The sequence below is a fragment of the Salmo salar genome, chromosome 05 (assembly GCF_965601325.2).
Source record: "Salmo salar chromosome 05, fSalSal1, whole genome shotgun sequence".
Classification (NCBI taxonomy): Eukaryota; Metazoa; Chordata; class Actinopteri; order Salmoniformes; family Salmonidae; genus Salmo; species Salmo salar.
In genome coordinates, this window is record NC_138295.1 from 88,918,625 (window position 1) to 88,938,200 (window position 19,576).

At 41.2% G+C, this 19,576-nt stretch overlaps 1 protein-coding gene across 3 annotated transcripts in view; it reads right to left on the minus strand.

Moving 5' to 3' along the window:
- jarid2a (jumonji and AT-rich interaction domain containing 2a) overlaps positions 1 to 19,576 on the minus strand; it is a 144,853-nt gene that overhangs the window by 45,057 nt on the left and 80,220 nt on the right. For all 3 annotated transcript variants that reach the window (XM_082975902.1, XM_082975901.1, XM_082975903.1), the window contains exons 5-7: positions 18,968 to 19,159; positions 6,906 to 7,111; positions 3,545 to 4,841 (exon numbers count right to left, since the gene is read on the minus strand). In XM_082975902.1, coding sequence (XP_082832028.1) covers positions 3,545 to 4,841; positions 6,906 to 7,111; positions 18,968 to 19,159 — 1,695 coding nt within the window. The remainder of the gene's footprint in view (positions 1 to 3,544; positions 4,842 to 6,905; positions 7,112 to 18,967; positions 19,160 to 19,576) is intronic.

Genomic DNA, 19,576 nt, shown 5'->3' on the forward strand with positions numbered 1-19,576 from the left:
GGTCAGAGGTCAGGATGAGAGATGGGTCAGAGGTCAGGATGAGAGGGGGGTCAGAGGTCAGGATGAGAGGTGGTCAGGATGAGAGCTGGGTCAGAGGTCAGGATGAGAGGTGGGTCAGAGGTCAGGATGAGAGATGGGTCAGAGGTCAGGATGAGGTCAGGATGAGAGATGGGTCAGAGGTCAGGATGAGAGATGGGTCAGAGGTCAGGATGAGAGATGGGTCAGAGGTCAGGATGAGAGACGGGTCAGAGGTCAGGATGAGGGGGGGTCAGAGGTCAGGATGAGGGGGGGTCAGAGGTAATTTGGGAGAAGCCTTTTAACTATACAGTTCCCTCAGAAGGAAACCTCTAGCAGCACACTGAATTAACAAGAGGAAACTTCAAACTGGAAAACTTGATAGATAGCCACTCTATGTAGAGTTGACATATGTGATAGAATAAGATGAAACTGTATTAGAATAACATGAAACTGTACTAGAATAAGGTGAAACTGTATTAGAATAACATGAAACTGTACTAGAATAAGATGAAACTGTACTAGAATAACATGAAACTGTATTAGAATAACATGAAACTGTACTAGAATAACATGAAACTGTACTAGAATATCATGAAACTGTACTAGAATAACATGAAACTGTATTAGAATAAGATGAAACTGTACTAGAATAACATGAAACTGTACTAGAATAACATGAAACTGTACTCGAAAAACATGAAACTGAACTAGAATAAGATGAAACTGTACTAGAATAAGATGAAACTGTACTAGACTATCATGAAACTGTACTAAAATAACATGAAACTGTACTAGAATAACATGAAACTGTATTAGAATAACATGAAACTGTACTAGAATAACATGAAACTGTACTAGAATAACATGAAACTGTACTAGAATAACATGAAACTGTACTAGAATAAGATGAAACTGTACTAGAATAACATGAAACTGTACTAGAATATCATGAAACTGTACTAGAATAACATGAAACTGTACTAGAATAACATGAAACTGTATTAGAATAAGATGAAACTGTACTAGAATAAGATGAAACTGTACTAGAATAACATGAAACTGTACTAGAATAAGATGAAACTGTATTAGAATAAGATGAAACTGTACTAGAATAACATGAAACTGTACTAGAATAACATGAAACTGTACTAGAATAACATGAAACTGTATTAGAATAACATGAAACTGTACTAGAATAATATGAAACTGTACTAGAATATCATGAAACTGTACTAGAATATCATGAGACTGTATTAGAATAAGATGAACCTGTACTAGAATAAGATGAACCTGTACTAGAATATCATGAAGCTATACTAGAATATCATGAAACTGTACTAGAATAAGATGAAACTGTACTAGAAATAGATGAAAATGTACTAGAATAAGATTAAACTGTATTAGAATAACACGAAACTGTACTAGAATAACATGAAACTGTACTAGAATATCATGAAACTGTACTAGAATAACATGAAACTGTATTAGAATAAGATGAAACTGTACTAGTATAAGATGAAACTACTAGAATAAGATGAAACTGTACTCGAACAACATGAAACTGAACTAGAATAAGATGAAACTGTACTAGAATAAGATGAAACTGTACTAGAATATCATGAAACTGTATTAGAATAACATGAAACTGTACTAGAATATCATGAAACTGTACTAGAATAACATGAAACTGTATTAGAATAAGATGAAACTGTACTAGAATAACATGAAACTGTACTAGAATAACATGAAACTGTACTCGAACAACATGAAACTTTACTAGAATAAGATGAAACTGTACTAGAATAAGATGAAACTGTACTAGAATATCATGAAACTGTACTAGAATAACATGAAACTGTATTAGAATATCATGAAACTGTACTAGAATAACATGAAACTGTACTAGAATAACATGAAACTGTACTAGAATAAGATGAAACTTTACTAGAATAACATGAAACTGTACTAGAATATGATGAAACTGTACTAGAATAACATGAAACTGTAGAATAACATGAAACTGTACTAGAATAACATGAAACTGTACTAGAATAACATGAAACTGTATTAGAATAAGATGAAACTGTACTAGAATAACATGAAACTGTACTAGAATATCATGAAACTGTACTAGAATATCATGAGACTGTATTAGAATAAGATGAACCTGTACTAGAATAAGATGAACCTGTACTAGAATATCATGAAACTATACTAGAATATCATGAAACTGTACTAGAATAACATGAAACTGTACTAGAAATAGATGAAAATGTACTAGAATATCATGAAACTGTATTAGAATAAGATAAAACTGTACTAGAATAACATGAAACTGTACTAGAATAACATGAAACTGTATTAGAATAAGATGAAACTGTACTAGAATAACATGAAACTGTACTAGAATAACATGAAACTGTACTCGAACAACATGAAACTTTACTAGAATAAGATGAAACTGTACTAGAATAAGATGAAACTGTACTAGAATATCATGAAACTGTACTAGAATAACATGAAACTGTACTAGAATAACATGAAACTGTACTAGAATAACATGAAACTGTACTAGAATAACATGAAACTGTATTAGAATAAGATGAAACTACTAGAATAACATGAAACTGTACTAGAATAACATGAAACTGTATTAGAATATCATGAAACTGTACTAGAATAACATGAAACTGTATTAGAATATCATGAAACTGTACTAGAATAACATGAAACTGTACTAGAATAAGATCAAACTGTACTAGAATAACATGAAACTGTACTAGAATATCATGAAACTGTACTAGAATAACATGAAACTGTAGAATAACATGAAACTGTACTAGAATAACATGAAACTGTACTAGAATAACATGAAACTGTATTAGAATAAGATGAAACTGTACTAGAATAACATGAAACTGTACTAGAATATCATGAAACTGTACTAGAATATCATGAGACTGTATTAGAATAAGATGAACCTGTACTAGAATAAGATGAACCTGTACTAGAATATCATGAAACTATACTAGAATATCATGAAACTGTACTAGAATAACATGAAACTGTACTAGAAATAGATGAAAATGTACTAGAATATCATGAAACTGTATTAGAATAAGATAAAACTGTACTAGAATAACATGAAACTGTACAAGAATATAATGCAACTGTACTAGAATAACATGACACTACTAGAATATCATGAAACTGTACTAGAATAAGATGAAACTGTACTAGAATAACATGAAACTGTACTAGAGTAACATGAAACTGTACTAGAATAACATGAAACTGTACTAGAATAACATGATGTGGTGGAACTATTTGTAGCTCCCTTAAATGTCTTTGACATTAAACCTTAGTGACAGTCAGTCCCAAATGGAACCCTTTTCCCTATTTAGTGCATTACTTTTGACCAGGGTCCATGGGGCCCCCATAGGGCTCTGGTCAAATGTAGTGTACTATGTAGCAAATAGGGTACCATTTGAGACGCACCCTAAGTATCAGTCCTACAGAAATGTACCTATGAGCGGGGGGTCCTCCATGGAGATGCCCTGGGCCTGGAGGTGTTTCCTGATGCAGGCCAGCCGGAGTACATTGGGCCCCCAGCGCCGACCCAGCTTATGGATGTGCTGCACCTGGGTCACAAACCTCATGTCCTCTTTCAGCTTGCACTCTGGCCTCCAGTCCTGAGGGGGCGCCACCCTGCACAGCCCATAGCTCTCTGCCTGCCCCCGCACCGCTTCCACATACACCAGGGGGTCGTGGAACTCCTCCAGGCTAGGTCTGAACACTGGCACCTCGGTTAGGGACAGGGGCGGGGGTGGTGCTGCACCTCTCTTCTCCCCACTCTCCCGCTCTCCCCACTCTTCCCGATCTCCCCGCTGCCTCTCTGCTGCTTTAGGCTCTGCTGCTGGTTTAGCTGGGCTGCTGGTGCCTGGTTTCACCTTGGCTGCTGAGGTAGAGGAAGTGGAGGTGGAAGTGCCCTTGGAAGTGACATGGGAAGTGTTCTTGGAAGTGCCCTGGAAAGTTTTCTTAGTAGTAGTGTTCTTAGCTGGTGGTGTAGTGTTAGCAGTAGTAGTATTAGCAGTAGGGGGTATGGGCTGTGCTTGTCGGGTCAACATCAGCTTGCCAGCTGAGGCTCGTTTGGGTCTTTGCTCCGAGGAGGAAGGTCGGGATGACGTGACCTTACCAAGATGGCCGCCGGACACCGCCACAGCCTTCTCCTGGACATTGACCTTCCTGCTGCTTCGCGTCTCCGGGGCATTGACCTGCAGTCTAACCTTTTTGACCTCCGGCAAAGACTCCGGTGTCTCTGTTGGACACTCCTCAGCCGGGAGCCCCAGACGTCTCTTGGAGTGCCTGACGCCCTCACGCCCCTGCAGTACCTGCTTACCGCCACATCGGCGTGGGTGAAGCTGCCCGTTGACTCGTTGTAGGCAACATCTGCCGGCTGCCTTGTTGGATTGTACCTCCTGTTTGTTGGGAGTCTTTGCATCGCCGCTTGAGAGTTTTCCTGAGTTGGACTGTGGTGGGCGTGGGTGGCGGCGGGCACTGCCACTGGGAGAGCGCCGTTGGTTTTTCAGGGGTTGGCGAGCTTTGGAGGAGGCTCTTTTGTCCAGGGTGAGTTTGGCCTCTTTGAGAAGTCTGGCTTCTTTGAGAAGTCTGGCTTTGGTGTAGGGGATGTGGCCCCTGGGAAGCGCTGTGGCTGTGGACTTCACAGTTCTGGACGGCAGTGGTCGGGAGGCCGGGGGCTTTTTGGCACAGGAGTTGCGTACGGTAGCTGAAGATACCCGCGACAGCCTGTTCACTTTAGAAACCTGCAATAGACACAAGGATGATTATCAAAAATAAGTACATTTTGGAAATCTCACATCATCATTTATACCTAGCTCCATCATCATTTATACCTAGCTCCATCATCATTTATACCTAGCTCCATCATCATTTATACCTAGCTCCATCATCATTTATACCTAGCTCCATCATCATTTATACCTAGCTCCATCATCATTTATACCTAGCTCCATCATCATTTATACCTAGCTCCATCATCATTTATACCTAGCTCCATCATTTATACCTAGCTCCATCATCATTTATACCTAGCTCCATCATCATTTATACCTAGCTCCATCATCATTTATACCTAGCTCCATCATCATTTATACCTAGCGCCATCATTTATACCTAGCTCCATCATCATTTATACCTAGCTCCATCATTTGTACCTAGCTCCATCATCATTTATACCTAGCTCCATCATAATTTATACCTAGCTCCATCATCATTTATACCTAGCTCCATCATCATTTATACCTAGCTCCATCATCATTTATACCTAGGTCCATCATCATTTATACCTAGCTCCATCATCATTTATACCTAGCTCCATCATCATTTATACGTAGCTCCATCATCATTTATACCTAGCTCCATCATCATTTATACCTAGCTCCATCATCATTTATACCTAGCTCCATCATCATTTATACCTAGCTCCATCATCATTTATACCTAGCTCCATCATTTATACCTAGCTCCATCATCATTTATACCTAGCTCCATCATTTATACCTAGCTCCATCATCATTTATACCTAGCTCCATCATTTATACCTAGCTCCATCATCATTTATACCTAGCTCCATCATTTATACCTAGCTCCATCATCATTTATACCTAGCTCCATCATTTATACCTAGCTCCATCATCATTTATACCTAGCTCCATCATTTATACCTAGCTCCATCATCATTTATACCTAGCTCCATCATCATTTATACCTAGCTCCATCATCATTTATACCTAGCTCCATCATTTATACCTAGGTCCAGCATGTCTTCTCCTTCTATATCTATAGCTGCTCGGTCCACGTTTTAAGCTGATCATATACAGTAGTGGAACATTACAGACTTCAGATCTCCTCTCTTACTGAGGTGTAGTTGATTAGTTCCAGACCAAGGTGGACAGGACACCAGACAATCTGTCACCTGTTGTATTGCCAAGGACAGGGAGAGGTTTCTGGCATCCCTCCTATACAACAGCAGATGCACAAAGGAGATCAGGACTGTGTCCCAAATGGCATCCTAATCCCTATATAGTTGCCTACTTTTGTCCAGAGCCCATAGGGCACCAATCAAAAGTAGTGCACTACTTAGGGTATAGGGTGCCATTTGGATCAGAGACTGAATGAAGACCCAAATTGATATGTGTTTCAAATAGCACTCATGCTAAATATTCATAATGACGTATGTCTGCCAAGGTTATGTACATGAAGCCAGTAACTGTCAGTATTATTCCTCTACATAAAGGAGTCTGTGTGTCGGGGAGGGGCTGAGTGTTGCTGGGAAGAATGAGGGAACCATCCCACTCCGCCCACCAGAGGGCATCACTGCTCCCAGTTGCCATACAGAACAATGTGACTATGTCAGCAGTGTAGTGGTGGAGTTTCCACCATACTGCTTCCTTAAACCTTACAGATCAGATTTGTAAACGTTGAGGGGTTAGTTACGGCCGAGGGGAAGGGGAAGTCTGGTTTGAGAGAGAGAGAGAGAGAGAGAGAGAGAGAGAGAGAGAGTGAGAGAGAGAGGTCAGCATGTCTGTAGCCAACAGGAAGCTGTACCAGGAGGACATGAAATGTAAACCCTCCAGCCGCGACAGAATACTGGGGCCAACACTAACAGACTGGCACGCTGGCATCAGACACACACTTAATCTGTCCCGAAAGGCACCCTATTCCCTATATAGTACACCACTTTTGTCCAGAGCCCTATAGGCCTTGGTCAAGGGTAGTACACTACATCGAGAATATTCAATAGAGTGCCATTTGGGATTCAGCCCAGGTACTCTCCATCCCAGCCCATCTGTGTCTCCCTGGTGTACCTGCTTTGGGTGCTCCTGGGTGGGCCTGCTGTGGCGAAGACTGTGGGTGGTGCTGGAGGTCCTGGCTGGGGGTCCTGTAGAGGTCCTGTGGTTCTCCCTCCGGGCCTCTCCCCTCTCAGCCCTCTCTCTGGCCTGGATAGCCTCTCTCCCTCTGGGCCTCAGGAAGAGCTCCTTCCCCCGTAAGGACCTGCAGTGGCCATTCAACACTGGAACACAGAATGAGAACGATGAAATGTATGGACTGTTTACACTGTTTTCAACATCAGTTTTACAACTTTTCTGTTTACTCTATCCTTACATTAACCTTGAACGTGTTGTGGCCAAAGCCACATCCACACTGAATGTGTGTGCAGCTATTATTAACAAACCATAAATACCACACTAAATGGACAAACAAAAGTAGGCTAGCTATTCAAACTATGCAGAAGCTTCTCAGATAAACCATATTTCACACTTGAATAATATACGGAAGACAATGCCTAAGCTGATAACTATGATAGCAGTGTCAGTCTATCTGTCATGTGTGTTAAGAGCTATCCTACTGGGCACAGACGTCAATTCAACGTCTAATCCACGTTGGTTCAACGTCATTTCATTGAATTGACGTGGAAACAACATTGATTCAACCAGTGTGTTCTCAGTGGGATGCAACTGTCAATCCGTTATGATATGTCTATATTTGTTTTATGTCTGTTACAGTTACAGGTACATTATTATTCCAAAGTAACTTGAAAAGACGGTACGTTGAAAAGACGGTGCTTTGAAAAGACGGTGCTTTGAAAAGACGGTGCGTTGAAAAGACGGTACGTTGAAAAGACGGTACGTTGAAAAGACGGTGCTTTGAAAAGACGGTACTTTGAAAAGACGGTACGTTGAAAAGACGGTACGTTGAAAAGACGGTGCTTTGAAAAGACGGTACGTTGAAAAGACGGTGCTTTGAAAAGACGGTACGTTGAAAAGACGGTACGTTGAAAAGACGGTGCGTTAGAAAGACGGTACGTTGAAAAGACGGTACGTTGAAAAGACGGTGCGTTGAAAAGACGGTGCTTTGAAAAGACGGTGCTTTGAAAAGACGGTACGTTGAAAAGACGGTGCGTTGAAAAGACGGTGCTTTGAAAAGACGGTGTGTTGAAAAGACGGTACGTTGAAAAGACGGTGCTTTGAAAAGACGGTACGTTGAAAAGACGGTACGTTGAAAAGACGGTGCTTTGAAAAGACGGTACGTTGAAAAGACGGTACGTTGAAAAGACGGTGCTTTGAAAAGACGGTGCGTTGAAAAGACGGTACGTTGAAAAGACGGTGCTTTGAAAAGACGGTACGTTGAAAAGACGGTGCTTTGAAAAGACGGTGCTTTGAAAAGACGGTACGTTGAAAAGACGGTACGTTGAAAAGACGGTGCTTTGAAAAGACGGTGCGTTGAAAAGACGGTGCTTTGAAAAGACGGTACGTTGAAAAGACGGTGCTTTGAAAAGATGGTGCGTTGAAAAGACGGTACGTTGAAAGTACGTTGAAAAGACGGTACGTTGAAAAGACGGTGCGTTGAAAAGACGGTACGTTGAAAAGACGGTGCGTTGAAAAGACGGTACGTTGAAAGTACGTTGAAAAGACGGTACGTTGAAAAGACGGTGCTTTGAAAACACGGTGCTTTGAAAAGACGGTACGTTGAAAAGACGGTACTTTGAAAAGACGGTGCTTTGAAAAGACGGTACGTTGAAAAGACGGTACGTTGAAAAGACGGTGCTTTGAAAAGACGGTACGTTGAAAAGACGGTGCTTTGAAAAGACGGTACGTTGAAAAGACGGTGCGTTGAAAAGACGGTGCGTTGAAAAGACGGTACGTTGAAAAGACGGTGCGTTGAAAAGACGGTACGTTGAAAAGACGGTGCGTTGAAAAGACGGTGCGTTGAAAAGACGGTACGTTGAAAGTACGTTGAAAAGACGGTACGTTGAAAAGACGGTGCTTTGAAAAGACGGTACGTTGAAAAGACGGTACGTTGAAAGTACGTTGAAAAGACGGTACGTTGAAAAGACGGTGCTTTGAAAAGACGGTACGTTGAAAAGACGGTACGTTGAAAAGACGGTACGTTGAAAAGACGGTGCTTTGAAAAGACGGTACGTTGAAAAGACGGTGCTTTGAAAAGACGGTACGTTGAAAAGACGGTGCGTTGAAAAGACGGTGCGTTGAAAAGACGGTACGTTGAAAAGACGGTACGTTGAAAAGACGGTGCTTTGAAAAGACGGTACGTTGAAAAGACGGTGCTTAATCAAATCAGTTAAAAAGCTTTCAGTGACTCACTATGGTGCTCCCAGAAGTGTCATTCTAACAAACACCTATTTGAACAGTGACAAATACCATTTCTTTATGACGCTTTAATTTCAACGGCACTCAATATCTCTTTGAAACTAGGAACAAAATACATCTAGTACCACCCAAGGTTATATTAAAATCTAAAATCCATCCATTCAAATATCCTGCAGCTTTCAAACTCCAAGTAGTGTTATGATAGGCCTACTGAAAAGAAAGTGTCCAATGTTGGAAAGTAAGATTATAGTGAAACAGAGAAATAGTGTTTGTTGGGTCAGTTAATCAGTGAAAGCGGTGCTCTATATCTGCCTGAGGGAGCTGTATTTTACGCTAAGCAGTTGGCCTCCCGCCAGTGCAGCATATTAAAGTGTCCTACTTGGCACAAGCTCTAGCTGGGAGAAGTCTCTGGTTCCCTCAACGTGTGTAGGACCAACACTCTGGCTCCGGGTAACGTTTGGCTTTCCCACAGAGCACTTTTCAGCACCCACACACACACACACCCTCTGTATACAGTACACACACTCGCACACACAAACAAATGCTCTCACACACACTCATACACACAAACAAATGCTCTCACACACACTCATACACACAAACAAATGCTCACACACACATCCCTTCCTCAACTCTGGCCAGGCTGATTTAAGTGTATGTCCAACATGTAGACAAGCACTCCTCCTCCTCCTTCTCCTCCTCCTCCTTCATCCATCCATCATAGTTGACAGAATAAACATGAGCTCAACTTTTGACCTCCACAGTAAGTTTCTCTCTCTCTGTAAGATGGGGTCAGAGCTGTGTGTGGAGGGAGTCTGGTTGCTCCAGGATTCCAGCTGAGTTGACGGCAGTCTCTGGTTTCACCCCCCCCCCCCCTCCATACATACTACTGACTGTCTGCACAAGACCTAGCATGTTCACATCCGTCCCAAGACACACTTCCTCAAACACTGTACTCCACTCTGGCTGTGTCCCAAATGGCAGACTATTACCTTTATAGTAACCAGGGCCCATAGGTCAAAAACTAAGGGCTCTGGTTAAAAGTAGTGCACTATTTAACCTTTATTTAACTAGGCAAGTCAGTTAAGAACAAATTCTTATTTTCAATGACAGCCTAGGAACAGTGGGTTAACTTCCTTGTTCAGGGACAGAACAACAGATTTTTACCTTGTCAGCTCGGGAATTCGATCTTGCAACCTTTCGGTTACTGGCCCAACGCTCTAACCACTAGGCTACCTGCCGGCTACCTGCCACACTATAGAGGGAATAGGCTGATGGGACCTGGTTAAATGTAGTGCACTATGAAGGGAATAGGGTGCCATTTGTGACTCGGACTCTGTAGGCCCATAGAACAACTGAGGGCAGAGGAGAGGAGGTCTATATGTGTCCAACCATAGGTTATATATGGACCTCTATATGTCCAACCATAGGTTCTATATGGACCTCTATATGTCCAACCATAGGTTCTATATGGACCTCTATATGTCCAACCATAGGTTCTATATGGAACTCTATATGTCCAACCATAGGTTCTATATGGACCTCTATGTGTCCAACCATAGGTTCTATATGGACCTCTATATGTCCAACCATAGGTTCTATATGGACCTCTATGTGTCCAACCATAGGTTCTATATGGAACTCTATATGTCCAACCATAGGTTCTATATGGACCTCTATGTGTCCAACCATAGGTTCTATATGGAACTCTATATGTCCAACCATAGGTTCTATATGGACCTCTATGTGTCCAACCATAGGTTCTATATGGAACTCTATATGTCCAACCATAGGTTCTATATGGAACTCTATATGTCCAACCATAGGTTCTATATGGAACTCTATATGTCCAACCATAGGTTCTATATGGAACTCTATATGTCCAACCATAGGTTCTATATGAAACTCTATGTGTTCAACCATAGGTTCTATATGGAACTCTATATGTCCAACCATAGGTTCTATATGGACCTCTATGTGTCCAACCATAGGTTCTATATGGAACTCTATATGTCCAACCATGGGTTCTATATGGACCTCTATATGTCCAACCATGGGTTCTATATGGAACTCTATGTGTTCAACCATAGGTTCTATATGTACCTTTATGTGTCCAACCATAGGTTCTATATGGAACTCTATATGTCCAACCATAGGTTCTATATGGAACTCTATATGTCCAACCATGGGTTCTATATGGACCTCTATATGTCCAACCATGGGTTCTATATGGAACTCTATGTGTCCAACCATAGGTTCTATATGGAACTCTATATGTCCAACCATGGGTTCTATATGGACCTCTATATGTCCAACCATAGGTTCTATATGGAACTCTGTGTCCAACCATAGGTTCTATATGGAACTATATATGTCCAACCATAGGTTCTATATGGAACTCTATATGTATACTGTACAAACATTGCTGCACCTTTAATATGCATGGCCCTGGGTGAGGTCTGGGTGAGAGCTGCTGCTCCTTTAAGACCCATGGCCCTGGGTGAGAGCTGCTGCACCTTTAAGACCCATGGCCCTGGGTGAGAGCTGCTGAACCTTTAAGACCCAGGCCCTGGGTGAGCTCTGGGTGAGGACTGTGTATACTTTGCTTCAGTTGAAGTGAATAACGCCTGGTGCTATGCATACAGGTTGTGTGTGTGTGTGTGTGTGTGTGTGTGTGTGTGTGTGTGTGTGTGTGTGTGTGTGTGTGTGTGTGTGTGTGTGTGTGTGTGTGTGTGTGTGTGTGTGTGTGTGTGTGTGTGTGTGTGTGTGTGTGTGTGTGTGTAAAGGGAGGATGATGGAGCTCTGTTTGTGGACGCGGATCATTGAGTACATGGTTTGTAGTGCACTACTTTTGGCCTGGGTCCTGGTTAAAAGTAGTGCACTATAGATTTGGGCTGCTCCCCATCAACTCATGGTGTGAGAGGAGACAGAGCTGTAATTAACTAGGCTTCTTCTGATTGGTGAGGGAGAATTATACAGTATGGGCCTCTAGGCTCTGTTACTAGGTAGAGTAGAACGACGTCTGGGAAAGAGTGAGTGACGTAACTGGCTGACTGAGTTATTGTGAGCAAACCAAGCAAACGACTAAGTGAGTGAGTGAGTGAGTGAGTGACTGACTGACTGACTGAACAAGAAGGTGAACAAAACAACATGGTAGATCAGTAGTGAGTACTAAAACAACATGGTAGATCAGTAGTGAGTACTAAAACAACATGGTAGACCAGTAGTGACTACCAAAACAACATGGAGATCAGTAGTGAGTACCAAAACAACATGGAGAGCAGTAGTGACTACCAAAACAACATGGTAGATCAGTAGTGAGTAGCAAAACAACATGGAGATCAGTAGTGACTACCAAAACAACATGGAGATCAGTAGTGAGTACCAAAACAACATGGAGATCAGTAGTGAGTACCAAAACAACATGGAGATCAGTAGTGAGTACCAAAACAACATGGTAGGTCAGTAGTGACTACCAAAACAACATGGTAGATCAGTAGTGACTACCAAAACAACATGGAGATCAGTAGTGACTTCCAAAACAACATGGAGATCAGTAGTGAGTACTAAAACAACATGGTAGATCAGTAGTGACTACCAAAACAACATGGAGATCAGTAGTGACTACCAAAACAACATGGTAGATCAGTAGTGACTACCAAAACAACATGGAGATCAGTAGTGTGTACTAAAACAACATGGTAGATCAGTAGTGACTACCAAAACAACATGGTAGATCAGTAGAGACTACCAAAACAACATGGAGATCAGTAGTGAGTACCAAAACAACATGGAGAGCAGTAGTGACTACCAAAACAACATGGTAGATCAGTAGTGACTACCAAAACAACATGGTAGATCAGTAGAGACTACCAAAACAACATGGTAGATCAGTAGTGGGTACCAAAACAACATGGAGAGCAGTAGAGACTACCAAAACAACATGGTAGATCAGTAGTGAGTACCAAAACAACATGGAGATCAGTAGTGACTACCAAAACAACATGGAGAGCAGTAGTGAGTACCAAAACAACATGGAGATCAGTAGTGAGTACCAAAACAACATGGTAGATCAGTAGTGAGTACCAAAACAACATGGAGAGCAGTAGTGACTACCAAAACAACATGGAGATCAGTAGTGAGTACCAAAACAACATGGTAGATCAGTAGTGAGTACCAAAACAACATGGTAGATCAGTAGTGAGTACTAAAACAACATGGTAGATCAGTAGAGACTACCAAAACAACATGGAGAGCAGTAGTGAGTACCAAAACAACATGGAGATCAGTAGTGAGTACCAAAACAACATGGTAGATCAGTAGTGAGTACCAAAACAACATGGAGAGCAGTAGTGACTACCAAAACAACATGGAGATCAGTAGTGAGTACCAAAACAACATGGTAGATCAGTAGAGACTACAAAAACAACATGGTAGATCAGTAGTGAGTACCAAAACAACATGGAGATCAGTAGTGAGTACCAAAACAACATGGTAGATCAGTAGAGACTACCAAAACAACATGGTAGATCAGTAGTGAGTACCAAAACAACATGGAGAGCAGTAGTGACTACCAAAACAACATGGAGATCAGTAGTGAGTACTAAAACAACATGGTAGATCAGTAGTGAGTACCAAAACAACATGGAGATCAGTAGTGACTACCAAAACAACATGGAGATCAGTAGTGAGTACCAAAACAACATGGAGATCAGTAGTGACTACCAAAACAACATGGTAGATCAGTAGTGAGTACCAAAACAACATGGTAGATCAGTAGTGACTACCAAAACAACATGGTAGATCAGTAGTGACTACCAAAACAACATGGTAGATCAGTAGTGAGTACCAAAATAATATGGTAGATCAGTAGTGACTACCAAAACAACATGGTAGATCAGTAGTGGGTACTAAAACAACATGGTAGATCAGTAGAGACTACCAAAACAACATGGTAGATCAGTAGTGGGTACCAAAACAACATGGTAGATCAGTAGTGGGTACTAAAACAACATGGTAGATCAGTAGTGGGTACCAAAACAACATGGTAGATCAGTAGTGGGTACCAAAACAAAAAGGAGATCAGTAGTGAGTACCAAAACAACATGGTAGATCAGTAGTGGGTACCAAAACAACATGGTAGATCAGTAGTGGGTACCAAAACAACATGGTAGATTAGTAGTGTGTTTTAAAACAACATGGTAGATCAGTAGTGAGTACTAAAACAACATGGTAGATCAGAAGTGGGTACCGAAACAACATGGTAGATCAGTAGTGGGTACCAAAACAACATGGTAGATCAGTAGTGGGTACCAAAACAACATGGTAGATCAGTAGTGGGTACCAAAACAACATAGTAGATCAGTAGTGACTACCAAAACAACATGGTAGATCAGTAGTGAGTACCAAAACAACATGGTAGATCAGTAGTGGGTACCAAAACAACATGGTAGATCAGTAGTGGGTACCAAAACAACATGGTAGATCAGTAGTGGGTACCAAAACAACATGGTAGATCAGTAGTGTGTTCTAAAACAACATGGTAGATCAGTAGTGAGTACTAAAACAACATGGTAGATTAGTAGTGGGTACCGAAACAACATGGTAGATCAGTAGTGGGTACCAAAACAACATGGTAGATCAGTAGTGGGTACCGAAACAACATGGTAGATCAGTAGTGGGTACCAAAACAACATAGTAGATCAGTAGTGACTACCAAAACAACATGGTAGATCAGTAGTGAGTACCAAAACAACATGGTAGATCAGTAGTGGGTACCAAAACAACATGGTAGATCAGTAGTGGGTACCAAAACAACATGGTAGATCAGTAGTGACTACCAAAACAACATGGAGATCAGTAGTGACTTCCAAAACAACATGGAGATCAGTAGTGGGTACCAAAACAACATGGAGATCAGTAGTGAGTACCAAAACAACATGGTAGATCAGTAGAGACTACCAAAACAACATGGTAGATCAGTAGTGAGTACCAAAACAACATGGAGAGCAGTAGTGACTACCAAAACAACATGGAGATCAGTAGTGAGTACTAAAACAACATGGTAGATCAGTAGAGACTACCAAAACAACATGGTAGATCAGTAGTGAGTACCAAAACAACATGGAGATCAGTAGTGACTACCAAAACAACATGGTAGATCAGTAGTGACTACCAAAACAACATGGTAGATCAGTAGTGAGTACCAAAACAACATGGTAGATCAGTAGTGACTACCAAAACAACATGGTAGATCAGTAGTAAGTACCAAAATAATATGGTAGATCAGTAGTGACTACCAAAACAACATGGTAGATCAGTAGTGGGTACTAAAACAACATGGTAGATCAGTAGAGACTACCAAAACAACATGGTAGATCAGTAGTGAGTACCAAAACAACATGCTAGATCAGTAGTGGGTACCAAAACAACATGGTAGATCAGTAGTGAGTACCAAAACAACATGGTAGATCAGTAGTGAGTACCAAAACAACATGGAGATCAGTAGTGGGTACCAAAACATCATGGAGATCAGTTCTGTGTACCAAAACAACATGGTAGATCAGTAGTGAGTACTAAAACAACATGGTAGATCAGTAGTGAGTACTAAAACAACATGGTAGATCAGTAGTGACTTCCAAAACAACATGGAGATCAGTAGTGACTACCAAAACAACATGGAGATCAGTAGTGACTTCCAAAACAACATGGAGATCAGTAGTGGGTACCAAAACAACATGGAGATCAGTTGTGTGTACCAAAACAACATGGAGATCAGTAGTGAGTACCAAAACAACATGGTAGATCAGTAGAGACTACCAAAACAACATGGTAGATCAGTAGTGAGTACCAAAACAACATGGAGAGCAGTAGTGACTACCAAAACAACATGGAGATCAGTAGTGAGTACTAAAACAACATGGTAGATCAGTAGTGACTACCAAAACAACATGGAGATCAGTAGTGACTACCAAAACAACATGGAGATCAGTAGTGAGTACCAAAACAACATGGAGATCAGTAGTGACTACCAAAACAACATGGTAGATCAGTAGTGACTACCAAAACAACATGGTAGATCAGTAGTGAGTACCAAAACAACATGGTAGATCAGTAGTGACTACCAAAACAACATGGTAGATCAGTAGTGGGTACTAAAACAACATGGTAGATCAGTAGAGACTACCAAAACAACATGGTAGATCAGTAGTGGGTACCAAAACAACATGGTAGATCAGTAGTGGGTACTAAAACAACATGGTAGATCAGTAGTGGGTACCAAAACAACATGGTAGATCAGTAGTGGGTACCAAAACAAAAAGGAGATCAGTAGTGAGTACCAAAACAACATGGTAGATCAGTAGTGGGTACCAAAACAACATGGTAGATCAGTAGTGGGTACCAAAACAACATGGTAGATCAGTAGTGTGTTCTAAAACAACATGGTAGATCAGTAGTGAGTACTAAAACAACATGGTAGATCAGTAGTGGGTACCGAAACAACATGGTAGATCAGTAGTGAGTACTAAAACAACATGGTAGATTAGTAGTGGGTACCAAAACAACATAGTAGATCAGTAGTGAGTACTAAAACAACATGGTAGATTAGTAGTGGGTACCGAAACATGGTAGATCAGTAGTGGGTACCAAAACAACATGGTAGATCAGTAGTGGGTACCGAAACAACATGGTAGATCAGTAGTGGGTACCAAAACAACATAGTAGATCACTAGTGACTACCAAAACAACATGGTAGATCAGTAGTGAGTACCAAAACAACATGGTAGATCAGTAGTGGGTACCAAAACAACGTGGTAGATCAGTAGTGGGTACCAAAACAACATGGTAGATCAGTAGTGGGTACCAAAACAACATGGTAGATCAGTAGTGGGTACCAAAACAACATGGTAGATCAGTAGTGGGTACCAAAACAACATAGTAGATCAGTAGTGAGTACCAAAACAACAGGGTAGATCAGTAGTGTGTACCAAAACAACATGGAGATCAGTAGTGAGTACCAAAACAACATGGAGATCAGTTGTGTGTACCAAAACAACATGGTAGGTCAGTAGTGAGTACTAAAACAACATGGTAGAGCAGTAGTGACTACCAAAACAACATGGTAGATCAGTAGTGAGTACCAAAACAACATGGTAGATCAGTAGCGAGTACCAAAACAACATGGTAGATCAGTAGTGGGTACCAAAACAACCTGGTGGATCAGTAGTGACTACCAAAACAACATGGTAGATCAGTAGAGACTACCAAAACAACCTGGTGGATCAGTAGTGAGTACCAAAACAACATGGTAGATCAGTAGTGGGTACCAAAACAACATGGTAGATCAGTAGTGAGTACCAAAACAACATGGTTGATCAGTAGTGAGTACCAAAACAACATGGAGATCAGTTCTGTGTACCAAAACAACATGGAGATCAGTAGTGACTACCAAAACAACATGGAGATCAGTAGTGACTACCAAAACAACATGGTAGATCAGTAGTGAGTACTAAAACAACATGGTAGATCAGTAGTGAGTACTAAAACAACATGGTAGATCAGTAGTGAGTACTAAAACAACATGGTAGATCAGTAGTGAGTACTAAAACAACATGGTAGATCAGTAGTGAGTACCAAAACAACATGGAGATCAGTAGTGACTTCCAAAACAACATGGAGATCAGTAGTGGGTACCAAAACAACATGGAGATCAGTAGTGAGTACTAAAACAACATGGTAGATCAGTAGTGAGTACTAAAACAACATGGTAGATCAGTAGTGAGTACTAAAACAACATGGTAGATCAGTAGTGAGTACTAAAACAACATGGTAGATCAGTAGTGAGTACTAAAACAACATGGTAGATCAGTAGTGAGTACTAAAACAACATGGTAGATCAGTAGTGACTTCCAAAACAACATGGTAGATCAGTAGTGAGTACCAAAACAACATGGTAGATCAGTAGTGGGTACCAAAACAACATGGAGATCAGTTGTGTGTACCAAAACAACATGGAGATCAGTAGTGAGTACTAAAACAACATGGTAGATCAGTAGTGAGTACTAAAACAACATGGTAGATCAGTAGTGAGTACTAAAACAACATGGTAGATCAGTAGTGAGTACTAAAACAACATGGTAGATCAGTAGTGACTTCCAAAACAACATGGAGATCAGTAGTGACTTCCAAAACAACATGGAGATCAGTAGTGGGTACCAAAACAACATGGTAGATCAGTAGTGACTACCAAAACAACATGGAGATCAGTAGTGACTACCAAAACAACATGGAGATCAGTAGTGACTACCAAAACAACATGGTGGATCAGTAGTGACTACCAAAACAACATGGAGATCAGTAGTGACTACCAAAACAACATGGTAGATCAGTAGTGACTACCAAAACAACATGGTAGAGCAGTAGTGACTACCAAAACAACATGGAGATCAGTAGTGACTTCCAAAACAACATGGAGATCAGTAGTGGGTACCAAAACAACATGGTAGATCAGTAGTGACTACCAAAACAACATGGTAGAGCAGTAGTGACTACCAAAACAACATGGAGATCAGTAGTGAGTACCAAAACAACATGGAGATCAGTAGTGAGTACCAAAACAACATGGTAGATCAGTAGTGACTACCAAAACAACATGGTAGATCAGTAGTGACTACCAAAACAACATGGAGATCAGTAGTGACTACCAAAACAACATGGAGATCAGTAGTGAGTATCAAAACAACATGTTAGATCAGTAGTACCATGTCCATTGGAGACCTTCTTTCCCGGCGTTGTTTTGTTTTTCCGCTGTGAGGACGGACAGGAAGTTGAGTTGTGGCTGTGAGCTGACATCCTGTCGTCACACTCCTCCTCTTCATCATCTTCATCCTCCAGATCCACATCATCCTGGGCACTCCCAAAGTACGCCATGTTGCCTGGCAACGCAGCCGAGCCTGAGAGGGAGGATGGGAGGGAGGAGAGTAGAGAGGGGGAGCACAGACAGAGGGATGGGCATGGAGGAAGAGAGGGACAGAGAGAGGGAAACAGATGCCTTTAGAAAGGAGTCTGCAGCACACAACTGAACCGATATTACCACTAGCCGTAGCAACAAGAACATTCATTTATTGCAACTCAAAAGAATCAACACAATTTGACGTAGAGATACTCAACACAATGATGAAGACCTCTTATTGCAGTATGACAAGGTTTGAGGCCATTGTTGCCATGGAAAATGCCAGATGTGCTTCAATCATCCTCTGACCAGGAAATCAGCTGTCATTTTCTGTTTATTTTCCAATTCTACATGATTAATCAGCACCGTTGGGCGACACCCAGCAGGTGATCACACGGCCACACCGACACAGTGTGTT